This window comes from Mytilus californianus, unplaced genomic scaffold (genome assembly GCF_021869535.1).
Source record: "Mytilus californianus isolate M0D057914Y unplaced genomic scaffold, xbMytCali1.0.p SCAF_8, whole genome shotgun sequence".
NCBI classification, from domain to species: Eukaryota; Metazoa; Mollusca; class Bivalvia; order Mytilida; family Mytilidae; genus Mytilus; species Mytilus californianus.
The window spans coordinates 10,020,297-10,045,767 of record NW_026262734.1 but is presented as its reverse complement, the minus strand read 5'-3'; the positions used below and the strand labels follow the sequence as shown (position 1 = coordinate 10,045,767).

Sequence of the window (25,471 nt, the reverse complement as noted above, 5' to 3'; positions counted from 1 at the left end):
TGTTGGCAAAGGAAAGTTTAAGAAAGGATCTTTTCTCTTTTTTATCTTTTCCAATTCGATTTGATTTGACAAGTCTGTGACTTGCAATATTAAGATGATACAAATTAATGTAACACACAAAAATGGAGGAAATCGCACGAACTCCAAAAAGGGGCTAGACCGAATTTAAGCGTGTCTATAATTTCTAAATTCTTTAATTCCACTTTGGCATATGCTGAAAACTAATACATTAATATGACAAATACGACAATAGGATTAATTTTTATATGCACCTATAACAATTTCATAGGTGAAGATAAGATACGAAACATATTTAATAATGTAACATGGACATTTTTGTAGAAATGTTCCTTTCAATGTCTACACAAAAAAACTCATCAGAGGTACAAGATTTAGAATTTTGTACGCAAGACGCACTTTTCACTACCTAAAACTCATTAGTGACTGACGCTTGAATCAAAAAAGGTGGATGGCCAAATCAAATACGAAGTAGAAAAGCATTTAAATTCAAAAATTCCAATAAGTTATCCCAAATAAGGCTAAGGAAATATATACCTAGAGGTAAAAAACACTTGGTGTATATATTCAAACAAATATGATGTCATACATTAATCATGTGGAAACTAAATCATTTGACCTGAAATGGCCATCTTACTCATAATGTCTGGCAATGATAGATATGAACCAAGGCTTGCCATAAAATATTTTTGCTTCAATTAACTTCTCTATATGAAACAGTCAGCGATATACTGTTTCCGTATAAGGCAATATAAATTATAGGTATAATTATACAAAATATTGATACTGACATCTTATTTAGGAATAACAATCATGTTATCAAAAAATGCCACCGTCAATTTGGAATTTGACGATCACAAATGCAGGTTTTTTACTGGCGAAGAAGAGCAAAATGACGTCGACCATTTAGTCAAATGTGGAGTTTTTAGTCATATAGCATAAGATATCATATGGACAACTGAAGGAAGTTATAACATAAATTTATATTACGTTTTGATTTTGAATTCAAGAGCACAAAAAAAGTTTTTGCCATACCTTCCCTTTTGTGTTTTTACTGCTTTCACTACATCCCAAACCGTTAAAAGTAGTTACTGTATTGTTTTCTCATTTTATTATAAAATTTATGTTATTACCTTGTTAACTTCCTCAAAATACTGATTTTCTTGACGTTTCGTTTTTTAGTCCTATTTTTTTTTAATAACACCTTAATCACCAAAGCTTTTGATAAATTGAAATACTTCAACAATACTGATTTCATCTTAGAGAAACATGCAATAATATCACAAAGGTGTTAATATACTGATAAGAGCTTTGTTGATTTTCAATGACAAATACAAATAGCTGTTCTTATGGTAGAATTTGAACCTTTTCTGGTTTTCCTTGGTTTGGTTTGTGCTCTTATTATCATTCTTCATTCATCATTTTTTTAAAGGTAAACAATAAGCTGTATCTGCGTAAAAAGGAAGAAAACAATGTAGAAGATTTTTCAAAGACCCATTTTTTTTTGTTTCATTGGAAATTTTAAATTAAGGAATAATTATGCACAGCGCTGATTCCTCAATTGGGTTTGGCAATACTTTAGATCCTTTTCGATTATAGCAGCTCTTTAACGTTTTATTTTTTTGTTTGTTTTTCAAATTCTTTGGCCATGAGTATCAACCGCGAGACATTCACTGTCAAAATGGGCATGGTGCAGTAATACTATTACAGTTGTTGTCATTAAATGTAACTTCAAATTAAGTTTATTTTAGAAGAAACTAAACCTTGTGTTTCAAATATAATTTCAGATAATGGCAAAATATATTCGGAAGGTATTCAGAAAGAAAAAATCAAAGAAGAAAACTGAAGACACACCAGTCGCTGTAGATATATCAGACGACTACGAACAATTACAGTATGTTCTACCTATGTATAAATATTTTCTCTAATTTTTTCACTTTTTAAACATTTCCCATCCGATTGGGAAAAAATTGTTCTCCTCACTAGTGAAATAACTATTCTCGGATAATGATTGGTCGAAATTTAATTATGACATCAAATTTTCTTGGTTTCTTCTGAATTTCATAATGTGACGTCATGAAAAAAGGCGACCATGCCTGATGACGTCACATATAAAGGACACAACTTTCTGCAAATCTATGAAAAGGAAGGATTCCACCACTATAACTCGTGTATTATGATATTTTTCCATTTTAAACAATTAAATATTAATTATATAAAAAATAATAGAATTTAACTGTCTCGAGTGGAAAAATATCGTAACACACTTGTTGCAGTGTTCGAATCTATAGTCTCTTTAAAAAAAGTATAATTTACCTATTCCCTAATATCGGCTGTCATTAGGGCAAATCCAATAGGATCTGTGTTCCTGCTTGCCATTCAAAACAATGACTTTTTTTCAATGATATACATCAGATTTAAGTCTATTGCATCTGCAATACAGAGCTCGTGCTAGAATTGTTGTAGTTTATTGTTAATTAATATTTTCATTCGTATTCTGAAGCCTCAAATTACATCGTTAAGAAAATTAGCATCCTATTAGATCAGCAATTCAAACGACAATTATTGCACCTTTCTATGGTCTGAAAGAAATGCAGTCATGAAACTTGATCCATATTCTGTAAATTCATCTATTGTCGTTAGTACCGATTTTCGTGGATTGAGGAAAACCTGTATTGACCTGAATATCGTATTTCATAGTTTTGCAAAAGCCTGCATACAAGCCACAGAACGTTTAATTTCGTGGTTAACTTATTCCCACGAAATCCACAGAAAGTGTGATTCACTAAGTTTTTCTTAGTAACGTTGATGTGTATCTTCTTCAGATTATGAGATTTGAACATCGTAAAGTGTTGCCAAAATTTTCTATTAGATACAAACTTTTATCAGTACTTGTGATTTCACAAACCGAGAGGTTTTCAGTATCTTTAATGATTTTTTTCAAACAATGTCCCTTAAAACAATCATTAAAGTTGTATTTCTCAACTTTCAAATAAAAACGACATTGGTTTGACATATTTTGATTAATGGATCTTTCACGTTTATACGCTTTGATAAATAAACAGTTTCCCTTTTTGATTCAAGCACAATTTCGGTACATCTAAGCCATTTAGCATTCAAAGCTTATTCAATCCATTAATTTTACAAAACGTGGATAAAAGTAAATATTTGTTAATCGTTAACAATAAATATTGTTTCTTAGAAATAACACACAATTAGCACCGTTTTTCGGCAATTCACTTTAGTGGACTAAGTAATCAATATATAATATATGGTCGTAAGTAAATAACATTTGACGTAACTTTCTAAATTAGGAAACATGTTAATTTGAATTTTATATATTTATTTCAACTTATAACAACTCTGAAAGTAAAATTATTAGCCCATACTAAATTTACATTAACATTGGAACTGTTTATGTTATCACGTCAGTTCAAAAAGTTAATACAACAAACATTTTAAGTGTATAACAAACAAAAGAAACAGTTAGATTAAATTCTTTCTTAAAATGTAAATCAAATTTATTTCTAAAACAAAAAGCATATACCAACTTATAAATTTGTACGTTTTTCCAATCTAAATGGGGGGCCTTGATGGCCAAGTGCTCTAAGGAGTCCATCTGTTGTATCACTCAGTTTTCCTACCAAAGGTCGGTAGTTCTCTCCAGGCATTCCAGCTTCCTCCACCAAACAAAAACCAAACTGACCGCCAGGAAATAAAGCAATAAAGCTTTAAAAGTGAAATTAAACTTCAATCAATCGATCAATCAATCAATCAATCAATCATTCAATCAACCAATCCAAATGGGTATCAAAGTGAAATGGCGGAGGATGGAATACTAATGAAATTCAGAAATCTGGATGTTTTAAAAAAGTATAATAAAGTACCGTTTATTTGATTTTAAACACTGCAAATATGTATCAAGAAGGAAATAATGTTTCACTCGTTATTAGATAATTATTGATGTGTAAACTAATGTTATAACATTATATATCCAATTGTTGTTTTTTATTTAAAACTTCCTTGCTGTGAATATGCTATTCTGTATACCTTTGTTCATACATGTTATGATAGTCTATTTGTTACAATCAAGCAAATTCATTAAAAAAACAAACAAACAAACAAAAGTACCGAACTCCAAGGCAAATTAAAAAAGGAGAAGTCCATAAAAATTGATATGGTAGGAGTTTATATAAGTTGCCCTAACAAGCATGAACAATATTATACTTTGTTCAACATTCTCCAATGAGTGTACATAAACCTCTTTTAGTTGAACAAATATGTATAGTGTGAATAAAAAGATAAAGTTTTTTTCTACTGTGTACCTTTTGATTTAGATAAAGACAAAATCAAACGCTATCAATCAACGGAACAGGTGACAAAAAAAACCAGATGATTAACAAAACCACAAACCTATAGCACATTCGTTTTTGAAAAATATTATTAAATTGACATATTGCTGAATATTAGACGTTAGAAAACATATTTGTTTACTTGAAAGTCTTAATTCATTCTCTCAGAAAATGGGAATGAATATGCCTGCTTTCTATTTTGATTTTTCATTCAGTAAATGTGTTTATAAATTTAAGCTTGTACGAAGCAGAAGAAGAAAGTCTATATGAACATGTAGAGTTTAGCCAAAATGGAGAGTCTGTAAAACCCGAAGAGGATCAACCACTTGAATCCTCCGTTGGATCAAATTTTTTGCTTGTTGCAGCAATAGACTTGGGAACAGCTGCATCTGGATATGCATTCTCTTTTCGAAACGATTTTAAAGCCAACCCATTACAAATATCAACTCACATATGGACTGCTGCAACTACAGTTCTAAGATCGGCAAAGACTCCAACATGTATACTATTTAACCCAGAAGGCCGCTTTGAAGCTTTTGGATATGAAGCTCAGAACAAGTTCTCTTCTTTGATTACAGACGAGGAAAATGTTGAGGATTGGTATTATTTTGAGAACTTTAAGATGTCGCTTTATGAATGCAAGGTACTGAAACTCTTTCTCAAAATCTTATTTCTTAAATTCATCAACTTTAGGAAAAAAATAAGATATGTTTGATTATATTGTACAACAGTTAAAGGACGTGGAAAGTTCATTGAAACACAGACACACATACGCACAAACACATCAACAATTGCTTGCAAAACCTACGTAGATTTAATTGTTTTTCTGAGAAAAAAAACATATATTTTATAATATATTTTTTATGCACCCAATACAATTTGTCGCAGTGTGTTTCACTTATGTTCATTATTATTTTATTGACATTTCAAAACTTTCTATTTAAAGTAATATTAAGTAGCAGATTTACTGTGAAATAATTTCAAAAATTGGTCTTGTTTTAAATATGATTTACAAAGATAATTAATTGTAATGTATAGAAGGACGACAAGTAAATAACTGTTTGTGATATCATTATTTCACGAAATTTGTGTCTCATGTACATTCACACCGAATCAATTCTACTTTCTAATCAATGATGATGGAACTGTATTTGTAGGATTTAACATTACGTACCGAAATAAAAGCCACAAATTGCAAACCACTACCAGCTATCACCGTATTTTCCGAGTCTATAAAATACCTTAAGAATCATCTAATGAATAGATGTTTGAACATGACCTTTGGTCTAAAAGATGAAGATATTTTGTGGACGTTGACTGTACCTGCTATATGGAACGACAAGGCTAAATTATTCATGAGAAGGGCTGCAGAAATGGTAAAACATGTCTACTTGAGTTGTATTTGTGGGGATCAATACATACTTCCATTTGGACCCATGATTTTAAGACAAAATAGTGAATGTAAAAAAAGAGAAACTGGCACAACATTAAATCAAATAAGAAGTGTCCATCCTTAATTGCTCCCAAAAATGGTTGAACAAGTTCAGGAGTTCAGACAGAAAATAATGATAATGGAAATAAGAAATTAGACAAACACAATAAGACTATTTGTTTTGTATAGTGGTAAGGTGTTTAATTACATTAGAAGTTAAAGATTTCCTGATTAGTTAAACTTGCATACACTACAGCCACAATACAATAACTAAATAAGCTGCTTCTTAACGTCTATGACATAAGGATTGTTGTGGGTTTAAAAGTAAAATGGTCTTGATAGAAGACGGGTTCATTTTATAATTTTCTTCTTGGTGCCAAATATGTTTATCTCAGAAAAGTGTTTTCGACAATCTAAATAAATTGTATCTAAATAATTATTTATTCATCCTTAAATACTTACAGGCAGGCATTCCTAGATCACAACTTCTTCTAGCTTTGGAACCTGAAGCTGGTGCTATTTTTTGTAAACACATACCTGTAGAAGTTAGAAGATTCGATGACAAGGATGTAGTGGAAGGTTTTCGAACAGGTTCTCGATACATGGTCATAGATGCTGGAGGTAGGGGAATATTTATTTTCAGAAATTTACCAAAAAAAAAAAGATACAAGTTAACATGAGTTTTAAGAACATCTTGGAGTTCCTTCAGACACTTGTCAAAAACAAGAAGATCAAAGAAGCCAGATCATTTAATTTCACATTAAGATATATTGATGATGTTCTTTCCATTAACAATCCGAACTTTTCTGATTAGGTTCCATTAATATATCCTCCAGAACTAGAAATTAAAGAAACAACAGACACGGATTCCTCTGCCTTATTTTTAGACTTATACATCGAATTTGACATAAGCGGTCATCTCAGTACCAGAATCTATGACAAACGAGACGTTTTGAATTTTGAAATTATCAATTTACCCGACCTTAGTAGCAATATACCAACTTCCCCTGCATATGGAATATACATTTCCCGACTTATTCGGTATTCAAGAGCTTGCAGCTGCTACGCAGACTTTCTAAAACGTCACCAGTGTCTGAGCAGAAAATTGATGAACCAGGGACATGTCAAAGAACGTCTCGTCCTTTTTCTAAAAAAGTTCATCGGGAGATACCAAGACCTTGTTGATAAATATTCCGTATCAACTTCACAAATAATACACGATGGTCTTGAAGTATAGACTCTAGGTACTGACGTTGTTTGTCATCTTAATTACGTGTTACAGTATTCTTTTATTTGTCTTTGTGAATGTTACTTTTACTGTTTAGTCTTATTTTTGGTAATATCCATTTGACGTGGCTCGGTACTTATACATCCCGTCATTGAGTTATTGTGCTATGGTAAATTTTTGTAATGTTTTCTTTTATTTTTGCATATGTGCTTTGTCTATATGCCTTTTTGTGTTTATTTGTTGACATATTTGTTTGTTTTTATAGTGATTAGGATTATAACACAATGTTGACCGCTGTACCCCTTTTTTTGACATTTTTACCTATTATGCCTGTTTGTTTTGTTCGCACATCGTTGTCAATATAACGGAATTTTATGCGACTGTCATACAAGTGAGAGGTTTAGCTAGCTATAAAACCAGGTTTAATCCACCATTTTGTACATAAGAAAATGCCTGTACCAAGTCAGGAATATGAGAGTTGTTATCCATTTGTATGATGTGTTTGAGCTTTTGATTTTGCCATTTGATTAGGGACTTTCCATTTTGAATTTTCTTCAGAGTTCGGTATTTTTGTTAGTATACTTTTTGGTCGATGGGAAAATTAAAACAAATCATTGCCCTAAATTAAACAAAAGACAACAACATGATTTTAAACAGAATAAACTGGTACATACACTAAATTAGGTTAAACACTTTTATGAACACCAACAACAGTGTAATCCTGGCTGAATACAGATACGAAAAGGCAGTAGTTTCAACAACTGCTCAAAACACATAAATTTTATCTAAGGGAGATAACAAGAGTACAGATTAGAATTGACACATCTAAGGTATTTTTATTTTTTTTAAATGAGCACGACTATTAACAGTTCTGTTATTCGAATCATATAGATCTAAAACTGGTTTCGTATAGATTGTACATAAAACAGTTTTAATGTAGATTATCAAGTTAAATGTGGTCAATGGCGAGACAAACTACACATAATTTATTCGCTAGTCACTTTGAGCTGAGGCAAACTTTTTGAAAATAAGGGGATGTGGTATGATAGCCAATGAGACAACTATCCACAGGACAAAAAAACAGTTTGATACAAACTGTAGGTCACAATATGGCCTTCGTCAGGGATTGTCGTAACCAAAATTTGGGGATATCAAAAGGGCAAACGAATGAAAACCAAAAATGCCGAAATTAAATAGCGAAAAGATACATATGTCTGAGGGTGTTGAAACCTTAAGTTTAGCACAATTACATTTTTATAGAGTGAGCATTTACAAACGAAATGCATCATTGAAATAATACAAATACCAAAGCGCTGGCTAAAGGAAGGATGATACCCTTCTTTGACTGATAGTCCCTAACCAGTAGTACCTACCAAGTGGCAGGTACAACGTTTTCTCTTATTCGTAGCCGATGTATCCTTTTCCTGAGTTGTTGGTTGTTTTTATTTAATCAACGTGTGGTTCGTTTGATCTCAGTTCTTTATTGGTCAAAATTCAATTATGACATCAAATGTTCTTGCTTTACTCTGAATTTTTTATTGTGACTTCCGAAAAAAAGAAGACCATGCCCGTTGACGTCACTAGAAAAAAACATGTCGTTTTGATGATCATAGGGAATTAAGGATTAAGTTTGTCTGCATATCGTATAAAAATCCTTAGAGAAACAGATTACACCACCAAATATCATGCAATACGATATTTTTCCACTCTTGACAGTTAAATTTCAAACATTTAAAACCTAATTGTTTCTAGAGGAGAAGTATCGTATCACGCTCGATGCAGTGGTAGAATCTATCTTTAATTATTGATCTCAGGATTTAGATCTCAATTTTCGAGATGATCTTTTCAAAATGCTTGACTATATTAAAATGTTATTGAAAAAAGACGACCGGACTCTCAAGGCGTACTTTAAGATGAAACTACTATATCATTGCAACCATTTTGACATTTAATATGTAGAAATAACTGCTTTGATCAATTTTTCTGTGCATTTTAGGGGGCACAGTCGACATAACAATTCATGAAGTAGTCGATGAACAAAATATTCAAGAAATATATGCTGCGAATGGCGGACCATGGGGTGGAAATAACATCAACAAAGCATTTATCGATTTCCTAAAAGAACTATTTGGTGCGACGACTTTTGAGGAGTTCCAGCGCAAATGTGCTGATGACTGCATTGATATTATTAGAGAATTCGAAACAAAAAAGCAGACCATGAAAATGGACGATTCTACTGCAGTTGTTAGAGTTCCTATTGGTCTTACCGAGATCTTTAAGATGCACAATAAGGACAAATATAGCAATGTCTCTTCGCGTATTCAGTCATTAGCAAAATATGAAAATCAAGTGGAAATAAAAAAAGATAAAATGATTTTAAAAGGAGATCTATTCTTTAAATTCTTTATTCCAACCGTTGATAAAATAGTTCGTCACGTTGATGGTCTTTTAAAAGTAAATGAAAACATAGACTCTATACTATTGATTGGTGGTTTTGCAGATTCTGTTTATTTACAGAATAGAATCAAAACCCATTTTAAATCAAAACGTATTATAATTCCAGATGATGCCTCACTAAGTGTGCTTAAAGGGGCTGTTATATTTGGACATGACAGCAGAATTGTCTCAAGTCGAGTATTAAAATGTTCTTATGGTATCGAGTGTTCCAATGATTTCATTGAAGGAGTTCACGATAAATCGAAGATTTACACTAATCAATTAGGTATTGTAAAGTGTCGCAATGTCTTCGGTATCATAGCTAAAATGGGCCAATCAATAGGACGAAGCTGTGCATCTAAAGAGCGATATCTCCTTGTGGACGAACCACACATCGAAAGAGCCGAAATTGCAATATATGAGTCAACTATAGATGAGAATCCGAGATATATAACGGATGAAGGGTGTAGGAAAATTGGATATTTTGTTACTCGGTTAAAAGGGGACAAGGATAGTCTTCGGCGAAAACTTTACTTTAGTCTAAAATTTGGAGAAACCGAAGTTAAAGTTTTGTGTCGACAAGATGGTTCTATGGAAACTAGCGAAAAGCTGTTGGACCTGCTAGGGGAAGATTAACTCACAGTTTAATAATAATAATGATAATACTAATGAAATTTTCTTTGATTCACCTTTTCATATTATGTTTGAGGATGTTCTTTATCCCAATCATTTATGGAAAGGACACTTTTGTATTCCTAATGTTAGTTTGTTCTATGGCTAAATTCATGATATTTGTAAATGAAAATAACTTTATAATTTTTTGCGCCCGCGTCAACTTTTTGAATTTACCTTCATCTAGAACACTAAAAGCCAACAGTTTGATATCCAAGGACGTTTTATATACCAGCTTTGATAAGTGTGTGGTATTACTATAAATTTTCACTTCTTTGTACTATGAACATCAAAATTATTTATTTTGTAAAAATATTCCCTTTCTCCATTTGAACTGTATACGTATACCTAACAACAAAATTAATTTCATTTACCTGTGTTTAAAGTAATTGCAAATGGCTGCTGTTTTTGTTCAAGCATATTGTTTTTCTTAAATTGTTTAACATTTCACAGCGGTATAACATGTTACTTTAATTATTCTTCTCTTAGTTTATTCATTTTATATCTACATTGTATCATAGATCAAATTTATTTGTTCAGTGTATATTCACTAGTGTTAATATGTCTTTTGATTGAGTTAAGCCATTTCAATTGATATTTTATAGTGTGTCATTCTATGTTGTGATGGTACACTATTGTTTCAGATAAGGGTGAAGGTTTGGTACCATTAAAACGTCTAAACACGCTGCAATTGTTTGCACCTGTCCTAATTCAGGAATCTGATGTTCAGTAGTTGTCGTTTATTGATGTGGTTCATAAGTGTTTCTCGTTTTTTATATAGATTAGACCGTTGATTTTCCCGTTTGAATGGTTTTACACTAGTAATTTTTGGGGTCCTTTTATAGCTTGCTGTTCGGTTTGAGCCAAGGTTCCGTGTTGAAGACCGTACTTTGACCTATAATGGTTTACTTTTATAAATTTTGACTTGGATGGAGAGTTGTCTCATTGGCACTCAAACCACATCTTCTTATATCTATTAGGTTTAGATTTTAATGCAAGCATTTAATATCGGAAAACTTTATTTACAGCTGAGCTCTGTTTCAGGAAAAGTTGCTAAACATCATGTGACAAGATTGTGAACACGAAATCGCTTTCATTCTAAATGGGTTTTATATTAAAAAAAGGAAGACAGAAAGGAATGTTTTGTTCAATAAACTCATCATAGATACCAGACTTAGAAGTTTTACGACAGACGCGTGTTTCGTCTACAAAAGACTCATCAGGGAAGCTCAAATAAAACAAAAGTTAAAAAGGCCAAACAAAGAACGAAGTTGAAGAGCACTGGGGATCCAAATTCCGAAAGGTTTTGTCAAATACAGCTAAGGTAATATATATATTTCTGGGGAAGAACATCCTTATCATTTCGAAAAGTTCAAAGTTTTGTTAACCGTTAATTTATATATGACGATTTGTGCTCTTTCAATCTACATAAGAAAACCAACTCTATGTTTAAATGTAATAACCTGAAACGTATTTACAAATCCCCTTTTCATCATACCCTCCGTCATTTTACATAAGTGGAACCACATTTTTAGAAAGAGATATAAATGCAATACGGTAACGAATAAAATGAAATACAACTAAAATCTATGATCGATTTTAATCAACTAACAGTGTGAAAACCTAATGTTTTATTTTACATACAACAGAAACATTGTTTAAGAACAGTTTGTGAATTAAAAAGTATGGTATTAATGCCAGATCGCTGATTTGTTTGTATACACGCATTTAGCTGTTAAGTAGAACGCGGGACATTTTCGAGCCTGACATATTTTATAGACCTTGATTATAAATGTCTTTAGGTATTTTGTATTTTGGGTTGTTTTCTCATTGGCACACAATCCACATCTGATTTTATTAATATTTATTAATAATATATTTGGCGTAAAACATTTTTCATGGAGGAAATTTTTCAATTTATTTTATTGAAAGCAGCAATATAATATATAATATATAATATTGCTTAAAATTTGCATTGAGACAAAATAATACCATTTGAAAAAAAACATTAGTTGGTGAATTAGCGTTAACAAAAAGAGCATTTAAGACACCGGTTTTTATAAATCTATTCCAAGTGTATTTAGTACAACGTTTTAAGTGAAGAAAAATCACAATTTCTAAAACTGATGCAGCAGATGGACAAAACCTGTTCGTGAATCGTTCCAAAGTTTATTTCTTTAAATGAAACTATTCGTTTAAATCTTTAGCAATTTCAATTCATTCGAAGTATTTTCAAGATGTATATATGAAACGGGGAATTTCAATTACTCATTAAACATACCAGGCTTGACATTTTGTACGCCAGAGGCGGAACGCGCATTTCGTTTACGTAAGCTAGACTCATCAGTGGCGCTGCAATCAATTACGAAATTGAAAAGCACTTCCAAAATGTTTGTACAAATAACGGCTTGGCCAATCTATGGTTAAGGGGAAGAAAAAAACTTAAGTACTTCAAATAAATCAATATTTTATTAACATTGATTGTAAAAAAAAAAGAATATTTCAATGATAATTCATGTCAACACATACACATTAAGATAGGATTTAAATGTTAAATGACAATATCATCAATGTAAGAGAAATCAATTATTTTAGTTTTTTGTAACTGTAAACGAATAACAAATAATGTATCTGTGAAACACATTTAAGATAATTTGTACATTAGTTGATAATAAGAATGAGTTTTAGCCACCTGAATACCTCGTAATTGATATGGATTCACATACCGGAATGTATATCTTAAACATCAAATATTTGTTCTTTTATAATTATCAATGTATAAACAAATAAGAACTCAGGTCAATGAAAAATAGGGTTAAGTAGTTTTTGGAACTCAGAACAATGACAAATAAAATATTATGGATTTGAACTCATGTCAATGACCAATAAAATATTATGGATTTGAACTCATGTCAATGACAAATAAAATATGAAGGACTTGAACTCATGTCAATTACAAATAAAATATTATGGATTTGAACTCGTGTCAATGACAAATAGAATATTAAAGATCTGATCTCATGTTAATGACAAATAAAATATGATGAATTTGAACTTATGCCAATGAAAATTGAATATTAAGGATTTGAACTCATGTCAATGACAAATGAAATATGATGAATTCGAAATCATGTCATGACAAATAACATATTATGGACTTGAACTCATGTCAATGACAAATGAAATATGATGGAAATGAACTCATGTCAATGACAAACAACATATCATGGATTTAAACTTATGTGAGTGACAAATAAAATATTATGAACGTGATACTTTAATGAAGCATATTTTGACATTGCTCAAGGTCATGCTTTTCACAATATTTACGAAATCTTGACAAAAATCCGTTAGATGATATATTAACCTTAGAACACATGATATACTTATTAGTTTTTATATACTTTATACTAACATTCTGTAATTGCAAGTTATCTTAGGTTGGTGCTTTATTATGCTAGTTGTTTTTGTGTACTTCGTAACCGTACTGAGTTATACCTTTCCAATTGATTTTGATAGTTTGTTCTTATGATGTGCTGTTACACCACCGTCCCAGATTAGGGGAGGGTTGAACGATCCTAAATATATCTAAGCCCACCACATTCTTTATTCACCAAATCTCCCTTTCTATCGGAGTTTTTTTCAAGAAATAAATTTTTTAGCATACTTTTGCTCATTTTGACATGGTTAGGTTTTATATTCGTTATTGACATAAAACCAAGCGTTAGCACGAAAAACAACAGATCTAGAAGTGTACAGACATACAAAGACTTATTTTATGAATGATTTCACTTCATTTCTTTTTTCACCAAAACTAAAAGAAATGTTCTTTTTGAATCTCAGCGTAGTTCAAATAACAACTGACGTTGCATCTTTAATTGAGAAGTCATACATGTTTAATTGGAATCAAAACATCATGGCTTTGTTTACCAAGCCAAAGAAGAGCATCATATTAAAATCAAGTATAGTTCCGTGGTTTAGCTGTCAATTCATTTTACCTAGTTTCCCTTAGTAAATTTCATAAATACTAGAACACACCCGCGGGTCCGTGACTGAGTTAAAGTACCTATGCCTTATTGTTAGCCTGGATTTTTTGTATTCGTATTGTCATCTGATAAAGTCATGCTGATTGGAAGTTGCACAGTTTTCCCTGCTTTCAAAATCTTTCTGTTTGAACACGTCCTTGTTTTCTTACTACAATAAACTTACTACACACTTTGGTCGGGTTGTTGTCTCTTTGACACATTCCCCGTTTCCATTCCATTGTCAATTCTATAAACAAAATTATTTTTTTAACTAATCAACCAAACTAATAGTGGTATTGAGGTGGAAGAAAACAGACTTAAATACTGTATTATAGTGTAACATAGATATAAAATAACTACTGGAAGAATTCCAGGTTCCCCTAATAGAGGAGTAATTTACAGGAGGTAACAGGAAACTACATGTCTCATATACTATTGGTATCGGTATCAGATTCGACCCGGAACTTGTTATTTATTGGTAATATTAATTGTGTGGAAAACTAAAGGGCCTGGAATGGTGTATTTTTTGAACAACATCATTGTCCTATAATAGTTATATTTAAAGTTGAATTCTTTTATTCGTCGTTTTTACGTCATGCCAGCAAACTAATTGGACCTCGTTATTATAGTAGTATAGATTATGCAGAGTTGTATTGGTGGTACATATAGTTTTATTTTAGGACCATTGTTGTTTTTATTAAATATTTGAACATTATCTATTAAACTATAGCTTTGTATACATATTCATACTGTACTAGACCTTGTATATTTATGTTGTCGAAGCTGTTGCTGGTAAACGGTTTGCTGAAATTGTGTGTTTTTTTTAACAAAAAATTAACTGTATTTAATAAGAAATAAAATGCTTTAGCTTATAACGCGATATTGTTGTATTGTTTACAGGCTTATATTAAAGTTTACCTGTGTACGTTACTTATTTAACGCCATTTTGACCTAGGTTGAAGATGTCTTTTTGACATTGAAACATCTTTTTTATTTATATTGTGTCATAAATCAAACTTATTCGTTCAGTGTATATTTACTTGTTTTTGTGTATTGTCTTTTTAATCAAGTTAAGCTATTTCAATTGATATTTTATTGTGTGTCTTTTTATGTTGTAATGTTATACCACTGTTGCAGGTTAGGGTGCAGGTTGGCGCCTGTTAAAACGTTTAAACCCGCTGCATTTTTATGCACCTGTCCTAAGTCAGGAGCCTGTTTTTCAGTGGTTGTCGTTTGTTGGTGTTGTTCATAAGTGTTTCTCGTTTCTCGTTTTTTTATGTAGATTAGACCGTTGGTTTTCCTGTTTGAATTGTTTTACCTAGTCTTTTGGGGGCCCTTTATAGCTTGCTGTTTGATGTGAGCCAAGGCTCCGTATTGAAGGCCGTACTTTGATATATAATTGTTTACTTTTTACACATTGTGACTTGGATGGATAGTTGTCTCATTGGCACTCATACCACATCTTCTTATTTATATTTACAATCTTAAGCAAATGTGTCCGTATAATACATTTAAAAATCTACCATCCTTTGATTTGGGGTTTTGAAAACGATACATCCATAGAAGTAGCCCCAAAGCAAAATATACGATATGGTTGACTTTCAGTTACCGATAATTTGAAGGATGTCAACAGATAAATAAAGAGTTGAACGATAAAAAAAAAATATATTTAATGACTTTACTGTATAAAACTAAATTCTGGATAATGGTTAATGAAATAAATAACAGTGAAACATGAAAAGTAGTATAGTTCATCACAAGGAAAGAATAAAATAACAAAAATACCGAACTGCAAGCAAAATTCAAAACGGAAAGTCTCTTCACAAATGGCAAAATGAAAAGCTCAAACACACAAACGAATGGAAAACAACTGTCATATTCCTGAATTGGTACAGGCATTTCCTTTTGTAGAAAAATGTGGATTAAACCTGGTTTTATAGCTCACAAAAACTCTCATTTGTATGACAGTTGCATAGAATTCCATTAAATAGACAACAATGTGTGAACAAAACAAAAATGTCAAAAATTGGGGTACAGCAGTCAACATTGTGTTATAATCTTAATCACAATAAAAACAAACAACTATGTCAACAAAGAAATACAAAATGGCATATAGACACTCTATAGACAAAGCACAAGGCAAAGATGAAAGACAAGAATACAAAAATTGAATTTCTATGTTGTGATTTTGGTCTGCTAGCGTGATATCTTTCGGTGAAAGGAAGAAAGAATTAGACTTTAAAATCAATGGTGATGGTTTCCAAGAAAAGAACATTAGGTGAAATCGAATATGTTAACCTGCGAAGAACCAGTAATGCACTCTAGTGGACTGTAGTCAATTTGCTTTCACTCGTCCTTGATATTTGCCACTGGATGTTACACATGCATCAATTAGTTTATCAAGCCACCCAGTAGATCGTCTGTGATCACTTTTCAGTTCAAAAAGTCTGTATTTAAGGACAAAAATGATTTTCCATTTCCTTAGTCAAATTCTATCTAAGACTTTCTTGAACACCCCTCCCCCCTTTCCCATTAAATTATACATCTTGGACCTTTCAGGTGTTAATTTGAGTGTTCCTAACTTTATCTACTACTGATCTTTAAAATCTGAAACATTATCACAATACTTAATAAAGATTACATTAATTTGTTTACAATTGAAATAGAATGGTTTCCTTCTATTACATTGTATTATTATCTTTGTTGTTCTGAAAATAGCATTTTGACCAATTAAAAGTAATTATAATTCATTGCGTTCATTCTAATCATTGGAATAAATTGTTTTAAATTTTATGTCTATATAAGAAACCTTAACATATAGAATTATGTTGGTAATTAATACATTGCTAAGTAAAGAATGATAGAATACAAAAAAGTTAGAACATGGTATTAATGTATTGCTTACGATGGCAATACATTTTAAATGGATTTTTGTTGCTGTATATCATATTTGTTTTACGTTTATTATTTTGTACATAAATCAGGCCGCTATTTTACTAGTTTGAATTGTTTGACAATTGTCATTTCGGGGCCTTTTATAGCTGACTATGCGGCACGGGTTTTACTCATTGTTGAAGGCCATACGATGACCTATAGTTGTTAATGTATGTGTCATTTGGTCTCTTGTGGAGAGTTGTCTAATTGGCAATCATACCACATCTTCTTATTTTTATATTAAAAGATTGTATCGTACAGAAATTTCAGGACGAATAAAAAAAAAACCTCAATGTATCTAACGTGAGGGTACCAATATTGCACCTATTTTGACAGTTTTTTCTCCTACATTTTTTAACGATCCAGACAAAAGTTACCTTTCTGTGTTTATTTTGTACATGTATCATTTTTTACTGTATTGTTACACCAGTTTAATTTTGAATCGATAGTGAATCATAGAAAAATTGGTTTGAACCGACCTCCAAACGATCCATGATTCTGTAATGAAGAGTACCCAGATTGCAACCATGCTTTAATTCACATCCTTAAAAATCGAATAACAGTTGTTTTGTTTTATTTCTTCAAATATTTAGAACAATTTGACATTAGTCCATGCTTAGTATTCATTTTTAAAGAAATAGATGCTTGTAACATATTTTTTTTGCTTATTTTTAAAAGATGACTTTTTGTGAACGTCGCATGGCGACGTTCAGTAGATTTTACTGTCTCCAGTGTGCTTCATCTGTTGAAATATATACTGAGAACGTTTTTTGTATATTTGAATATAGTTACCTATGTTAAAAGACGTCTATAATTTCAAATCATAAAAATACAAATTATTAAGTCTCAAAGAAAATTTTCGCAGCTATTTTTGTTGAATAGATGCAATTTGGGTACTGTGACGTTACCTATAAATCAATCCGTGCTGCTTATTTTACAGTTTTACACTTTCCAATTCACCAGTCTGAGTTAATAAGCTAATAGACCAATCGAAAACAACGCTCATGAGTACCTTCTTAAACAAGTTCATACCAGGGATGACGTAAATATTCGTGAAATAGACTGACACTTTCGACCTGACAAATAATGCATACATACGCAAGAAACAAACAACTCAGTCCACATAAGCTTTTAATGGTGACATGTAATACTGTTCCAAAATGAGGACATGGATTGGTTTTATTTTCAACCTTCTTAAACAAACTAACACGGTTATGTTTCCCTAAACAGTTTATCACGTCTTTACACTGAATTCATTGGATGTTTACTTATATTTTGTTTTGGATACATGATATATATTAGTTATTTTGTTTTAATTTGAACTATCTTTAACAGTGAGAAGTCTAAGGTCAGTACTCAATTTGGGTTTTTAGTGCTTTTGTTAGTTGTTTTGCGCTTTTTGATGAGCTTATTTTTGTATAATCAAAATAACAAAGATTAAGTTTGGTTTCATTTCATCTATCAATTTGTACATGTTTAGTTCCTTTGTAAATTAAAATTTATAATGATTTGCTATATATGAATTAATTTGAAAAAGTATTTGTACATCAATTGAATCAGTTGATAAGAATTTTGAAAGTATTATATTAGTATCTAATGCTTGTGTAAGTTGTTGTTCAATGAAATGTAAGTCAACATGACATTATGTGTATTAACATATCTAAGTTGATTCCCACACTTGTTTGAAATGATATTACTCCATTTCTTTCCCTAGGCAAGTAAGAGTCAGTATGATTATCAACTGTCATGATTTTCAAATAATTACAATCAAAGGTGTAAGTATTAAATGGAAACGACCCCAGGCTTAATTCACCACAGTTAATATCTCAAAACCGGTTACATAATTAAATAGAAACAATTTATTACACACCTAACCATATACACAAAATCTTGACCTCAATAGTAAACCTACAAATGTATTATTTATTTTAATCTACACTACACTAAAATATTCTGTTAATTTTGCTAGCTAGCTGAATGATTAATCAGATGTGGGTTTTTTTTTCAAAGAAAAGACAAAAAAAATTAAAAAATATGTATAAAAAATGCAAGCAAATTTTATTTCACTTATAAAATCAGTGTAATTATCATCTGACATAAGTCAATAATCAAGTTCTAATTAATTAGTTACAACTATCAGAAATTTAATTGAAATAATATACAAAATTGCATAACTCTTACCTGAGCATTTTCTGCAACAAAATTTATTTGTTAAAAATGTTCTACATTTATATCCGATTATATTGCTATTTAACAGTAATTAGGAATATCTCATCATTTGGTATTTGTACATTTAAATTTGAATACAGGAAATGCATTTTTTCTTAATGAAGAATGAACACCAATTTAGATAAAAAAGTAATTATTATTTTTTTTTAATTTTTGTTGTTGAGAAAGTGCATTTCTAAGGCCTCTTTCTGGAAATTATTAAGCCAGTTATTATTAATGGCATATAAAAAAAAATATTACTTATTTGAAGAATTCCCTTTCCATTCTTGTTAAAAAAAAAATCTGACAGAGTCTAAAATTGAAATATCTATATATATATATATATTTATACATATCAATATTTGCATTAATATTGGGAAATTCTCTACCTTTGGACAATAACATAGACATTTTACAGTAAGATTGGAAATGAAAAGAGAAAAAAATATTGAAAAAAGTATGGTCAGAAAGAATATCAGACTAGCTATAAATATGGCTGGATCACAACATCAACGATTCTTTGATTTTCTTAGTGTTCAAATTATTATTTCAGAAACAAAATTTCGTTTAATCTCAACTTATTTTCTTCAAATATTGTGCTCTTTTTCATACGATTTTTCTGTTAGTGTAAGATACACATTAAATAAAATAAAACAATTTGAAATGTTTAAGGAATTTTGATTCAATAAAAACACCGAAGTGAATTTTTAAAAAAGAAAACGGTTTTCAATGACCAAAGTTTCTGTGAGTTAAGCAATTGACTTCTTGTTTAAAAATTCCTTTAGATATTTCTTGAAGTTATTTTCACAAGTCGACATGTTGCGATTCGTACAAAGGTAAAGACAAATCAATAATGACCATGTTAAAATAATTTACTATAATTCTAATTTGTACATGTTGTAAGTAAAATTCACTTTATTTCATTTATCATGTAACAAATTGAATGATTACAATAAGAATGAATAAGTAAAAATTTAAATGAAATTGTGTAATTTTATTTAATCCACCAAAATTACATGTCTGTAATTTGGCTTGAACATTGAAGTTTTTTTCGTTTGATGTCTTTGAGCTTTTGATTTTGCCAATGGTTCATTTGTCAATGTCAATTTTTTGTGTTTTGTTCTTTTTTTCTCGATTACCGTCAGCAATAGGTCAACTATATTTGATGTATGGAATAACTGTAAGATGTACATGTTTAAACATGATTATAATCAATCTGGACTGTAAAATCACAAGATCTGTAGGTAACTGTCTTTACAGCGCATTCGCGCTTTGATTTTTTTTTTTCATTTGGTTATATATTCACAATTGATTTACGAGTTCAGCATTGTTAAACTACAATTGTCTGATATATTGTCTAGGTTTATAAGATAATAACTGTTTTATTTAAACTAGCAACATTTGTATCAGAGTACATACACATAATTTTTCAAGACTGCTTAAACATGATGTCGAAAAATGATAAAAGAGAATCCAAAATGACAAATACCTTGTGATAAATTTTGTAATTTTTAACGATATGACAGATGAACACCTGATATGTTATCTTAAGAATGAAAATATTTTACTACAGTGTTTACACAGCAATATTACTACTTTTTGTTTCATAGAAATATCAATAAAAATAGACGTAAAAATGTACCTGTTTCTCTCTCCAATCATCGGACAAATTGTTATATTTTATCGTATTTAATGTCAATCATACAAAAAATGTATCATCACATAAAACTGTAGACTACATATACAGTAAATTAGAAATAATTTCACGAAGTCATCAGTAATTCTGAAATATTGATTCAGAAAAATTCCTACCAGATTCAATAGAAATGTACGAAACTTTATTGTGCTAAACGTTAACGTTATACAAATTGACCTAGGTAAATGAATTTATCTAGCCATGAAGCATAAAGATACTCTACATGTGGAGCAGGAAATGACATTACTTCATCATCGTAGCATAAATACATTTTCCTGCATGTTGAAATGATTTATCGATTAATCTGGATATAACCAAATTTAAGTTTACCCGTTGTTGTCGTTACAAATTTGTTTTTGATAATAATAAATCTCAATATTTTTCTAATTTCAAACTAATTTGACAGGATTGTCTGTTTGATATGGAAATTCAATACTCCTTCAAGTGATCTGATAGTTCTTCGGGTACAATGTGTAGCTATATTGATGATTTCCTTTAATCAAATAATTCGAAGCTGGTGACTTCTTTGCTGCTTCTATCACAATGAACTAAAATAAAGGATACCATAAATACAGTTAAGTATGTTTCATATCTTTATTGACTCCAGAATTTGACAATGAGGGTATGTTCAAAACAAAACTTTACGACAAAACATATTTGAATTTTTCACTTCTATGTAGCAACATTCCAGTTGCGAACGGATATGTTTTCTATAAACGATTATCTTGAGGGCTGCTGCTCACAATGAAGATGTTGAACCCAGTATTCCTATCGATAATGTTTTTCCTTCACATATTTTATGGACGCCATAAACGTTATCAAATATCGATGTCACAGATGACTATGTATATGTTCCAACTGTCGTAGCCACAATCTTGTTCACTTTGTTTTATTATGAAATCACCGAATGCGACGTATCACATTATTTGTACATACGATTTGAGCCACATGACGGGGGATACTAGTGGAACAGGATCTGCTTAATAAGCTTCCTGTAGAACTGAGTTCACACCCGTTTTTGATTTTTTGGAGAGAGGGGTAGTCGTATTGCACAGTCTTTAGTGTCTGTGTAGTGATTTGTATAATGTTGTTTTTTTTTCTTTTCGTCGTATATCTTTTTTGGTATTTTTCATAATGTCTGTTTTTCGTCGACTTGTGTTTTTATATTGACCCCTTGGTATTTTCTGTACCTTTTCCAACCAATAATGTCCAAGACACGATATAGTCACGATATCAATATAATCGTATGCATATCAAAGGATACCATAGGGATAATCAACCTCATAAGTCGAAAAGTAACTGACAGTATAAAAAACACAACATAGATCTAGCAAACCAAAGACGGAGCAACGTGAACCCCAATAAAAACCGGGGGTGATCTCAGGTGTTCTGGAAGGGTTAGAATATCTTACTTCACATGTGGCACCCGTCGTATTGCCCACATAAGTTCAAAACCGGTGATAAGTCTAATTTGGTATGTCACATTCGCGGAAAAGAGTACGGATTGTGGTTAAGACAAGTGGTATTTGGGTTTGTACTCACATTAGCAACACATGTGGAACAAGATCTGATTACCCATCCAGAGCACATACGATTACCACCGGGTTTAGTTAGGGTTCGTTTTGCACAATTTTCAGTTTACTTTGTTGTGTTTTCTGTTCGTCTTTTCGTCTCTTTTCGTTTTTTTGCCATGTCGTTGTCAGTTTGTTTTCGACTTATGAGTTTGAATACTCCTTTGGTATCTTTCATCTCACTTTTCCATTACAAACGACACATGTTTCTGGAATAAAAAAAAAAAACACTACTACTTGGTGGTTTACAACGACCTTTGGAATATTCATCTGAAGTTTGGGACAACTGTGGGCAAATTAATTCCGAACGGTTAGAAAAGATTCAGATTGAAACAGCACGTATAGTTACCGGTTTACCATGTTATGCTAATATTAACTCTATTTATAGAGAGACGGGATGGGAGAAATTAAGTGGAAGAAGGGAAGTTAAAAAATTGACCATGTTTTATAAAATTGTAAATAACCAAACACCGGATTATTTACAACCATTGGTTCCTCCGTATGTATCAAATACTACTAATTATATCCTGCATACGCATATCAGTAGGTGTTTTCCCTTTGGACCGATCGTTTTGTATACACCTTGGGTGTGTTTGATTATTCAAAATTAAAACGTTTGATATCCATTGAGCCGTTTCTATTATTTTCTTGTTTATAAATATTGTAATAACAATTAATGTTATTTATTTAATTATTTTTCATGCCTTCATGCTAATTAGAAAATTACAAATTTATGTAATGTGCAATATAAATATAATGTATATTCATGTATATTATGGAGAAGACGGAACTAAGTTGAAAAACTTGTGTCTAATCCATTTGTTTTGTACAATAAAATATGTTTAAACTAACGACCTTTACTAGCTGTTAAACCCTCGTACGGTCGGCTTGGTTCGCTGAGGCGTTTGGTGAGCAATGTTTTTGTTGTTGTCGTCAAGTCGGAAAAAGGCGATCATTTTGTTTTACGTGTATCGATTTGGTTTATTGACTATTTTAGTTTGGTTTGACGTAAAGAAGTATACTGTCTTCACAACGGCTGTTTCCAGGGCCAGGTTGATCAACTGACTGGGCAGCACGCTGACCACGTTGAGTAGTACTGGTCGATGAGTCGTCAACATAATATTGCAATTGATTGTTTCAGCAAGCTTTATCAAGACCACTGTCGTGAGACGGTGAAATGACAGTCCATTACCCAACACCACGGGTACAGGTCCCTCGGACGTCAGACGGCATAGCACTCCCCGATCCACAATGGGTTTTGGAGTGTATGCTGACGCGTACTGTTATGCTAATTGTACGGCGTTGAGTTGTTTACTGTTAACATATTAGTTAGTCGCTGAGCCATTCATTCCGCACCTGCCGTTGTAGCTAACAGATAATCAGTAGCTGATCCAGCACGTCCGTTCAGCTGTAATGACTGAGACGTGAATCGAATGTTGATCTGATGAATGATGTGATGTAAAACAAAACACCTGGAACAATGTTACACTAAAATATAGTACCATTCAGGGTTTTCAGACTAGTGCAGTAAAAATTAGTACTGAAAACAGTCAATAAACGTTTTATAATTTTTTTAGTGTGCATTTACATGTTTCTTTAATAGCCTTCAACTTAAATATCTTCTAACCAAAGGTTAAGATAAATCAAATGAAGGTCTGGACTTTTTTGGCATACTACATGACTATTTAGTTAAATTGGATTTAGTATTATAAGTAACAAAACGTGAAATATTCTTCCTGGTTTGTATAATAGATAACACAACCATTTCTAAATATTAAATTATTGACCCGTAACTGTTGATCGATATACTTTATCACGTTTAGAAGGAAGGTATTTGTTCTAGATTACCTAACACATGGACCTTGAATATTAGTTTGAAGAATACAAAATTAAACTTCAGGAAGTATACCAGTAAGTAAGTAAATTGTAACATGTTCATATAAAAAAACCAAATACTTCAAAAAAATAGATATTGTGGCGCATTGATTAAATGTTTGTTTTATGCACCAGATTTTAATTTAATTCGGATTCAATCATCAATTAGGGAACAACTTTTGTTGAATGCATTTATCTCATCGAACTTGAAATAAAGGATACAAAAGATACATTTAAGTCAGCCTCATATCTTGACTTGCATCTAGAAATTGACAATAAGGTTCAGCTGAGAACAAAACATTACGACAAAAGAGATTACTTCAGTTTCCCTAATGTGATTTTTCTATTTTTATGTAGCAACATTCCAGCAGCGCATGCATACGGAGTATATATTTCCCAATAATTTCCTTAATAGAGGTTTAATTGCTGCTTTCAAGGAAGCTATCAAGCCAAATTCCAAGTGGTGAAATCAAAATCATCACTTCGAAAATTTTACGGACGCCATCACGAGTTGGTTGACCGTTATGGAATATTTCTCTTGAATAGCTTATAGGTTGCACTTTATAAATACAGCTGTTTCTCAAACCACGCCTCTTTTGGGGAGATATTTAATATTCATAGGTATGTTAATTTGTTAACGTACTGGTTCCCATTGATGATCTCTGTGTTTCATCTCATAGAGACATCACTTGGGAATGTAACCAGTATAGATAAACATGGTAGCGGCTAAATTTTAATTCTTAGGAGGTCCAAAAATGGAGGTAAGGGTAGTATAGAATTTTAGTATAAGTTTAAACTCTTAGAAGTTCAGGGCATATAAATGTTGAAAATATGCCGCACAGCCCTATATTTTGACCTTTGAATAAAATAGTAGTGCATATAAACTTTCCGTTCTGGGATATTATTTTTCACGAAACTTCATAGTAAAAGTGTCACAGTTTTAGCCGCAAAGGGAGTTCCTATGGGAAATTGCATTGTCTGTATTTACAGAATTGCAACCTATATAGGGTTAAAAAATAGAACA

The 25,471-nt window shown here is 31.4% G+C and overlaps 1 protein-coding gene across 4 annotated transcripts in view; it reads left to right on the top strand.

The window, feature by feature from the left end:
* LOC127710442 (heat shock 70 kDa protein 12B-like) overlaps nt 1-25,471 on the top strand; it is a 45,127-nt gene that overhangs the window by 4,564 nt on the left and 15,092 nt on the right. Inside the window, exons 2-6 of one of the 4 annotated variants that reach the window (XM_052216284.1) lie at nt 1,806-1,912; nt 4,608-5,013; nt 5,528-5,746; nt 6,267-6,423; nt 9,027-15,088. The exons of 1 other annotated variant lie outside the window; for it this stretch is intronic. In XM_052216284.1, the coding sequence (XP_052072244.1) occupies nt 1,809-1,912; nt 4,608-5,013; nt 5,528-5,746; nt 6,267-6,423; nt 9,027-10,102 (1,962 nt within the window). In that variant the 5' untranslated portion in view covers nt 1,806-1,808 and the 3' untranslated portion in view covers nt 10,103-15,088. Of the gene's footprint in view, nt 1-1,805; nt 1,913-4,607; nt 5,014-5,527; nt 5,747-6,266; nt 6,424-9,026; nt 15,089-24,347; nt 24,488-25,471 lie in introns of those variants that run through there. 2 more of the 4 variants (XM_052216280.1, XM_052216282.1) reach the window with 2 other exon arrangements.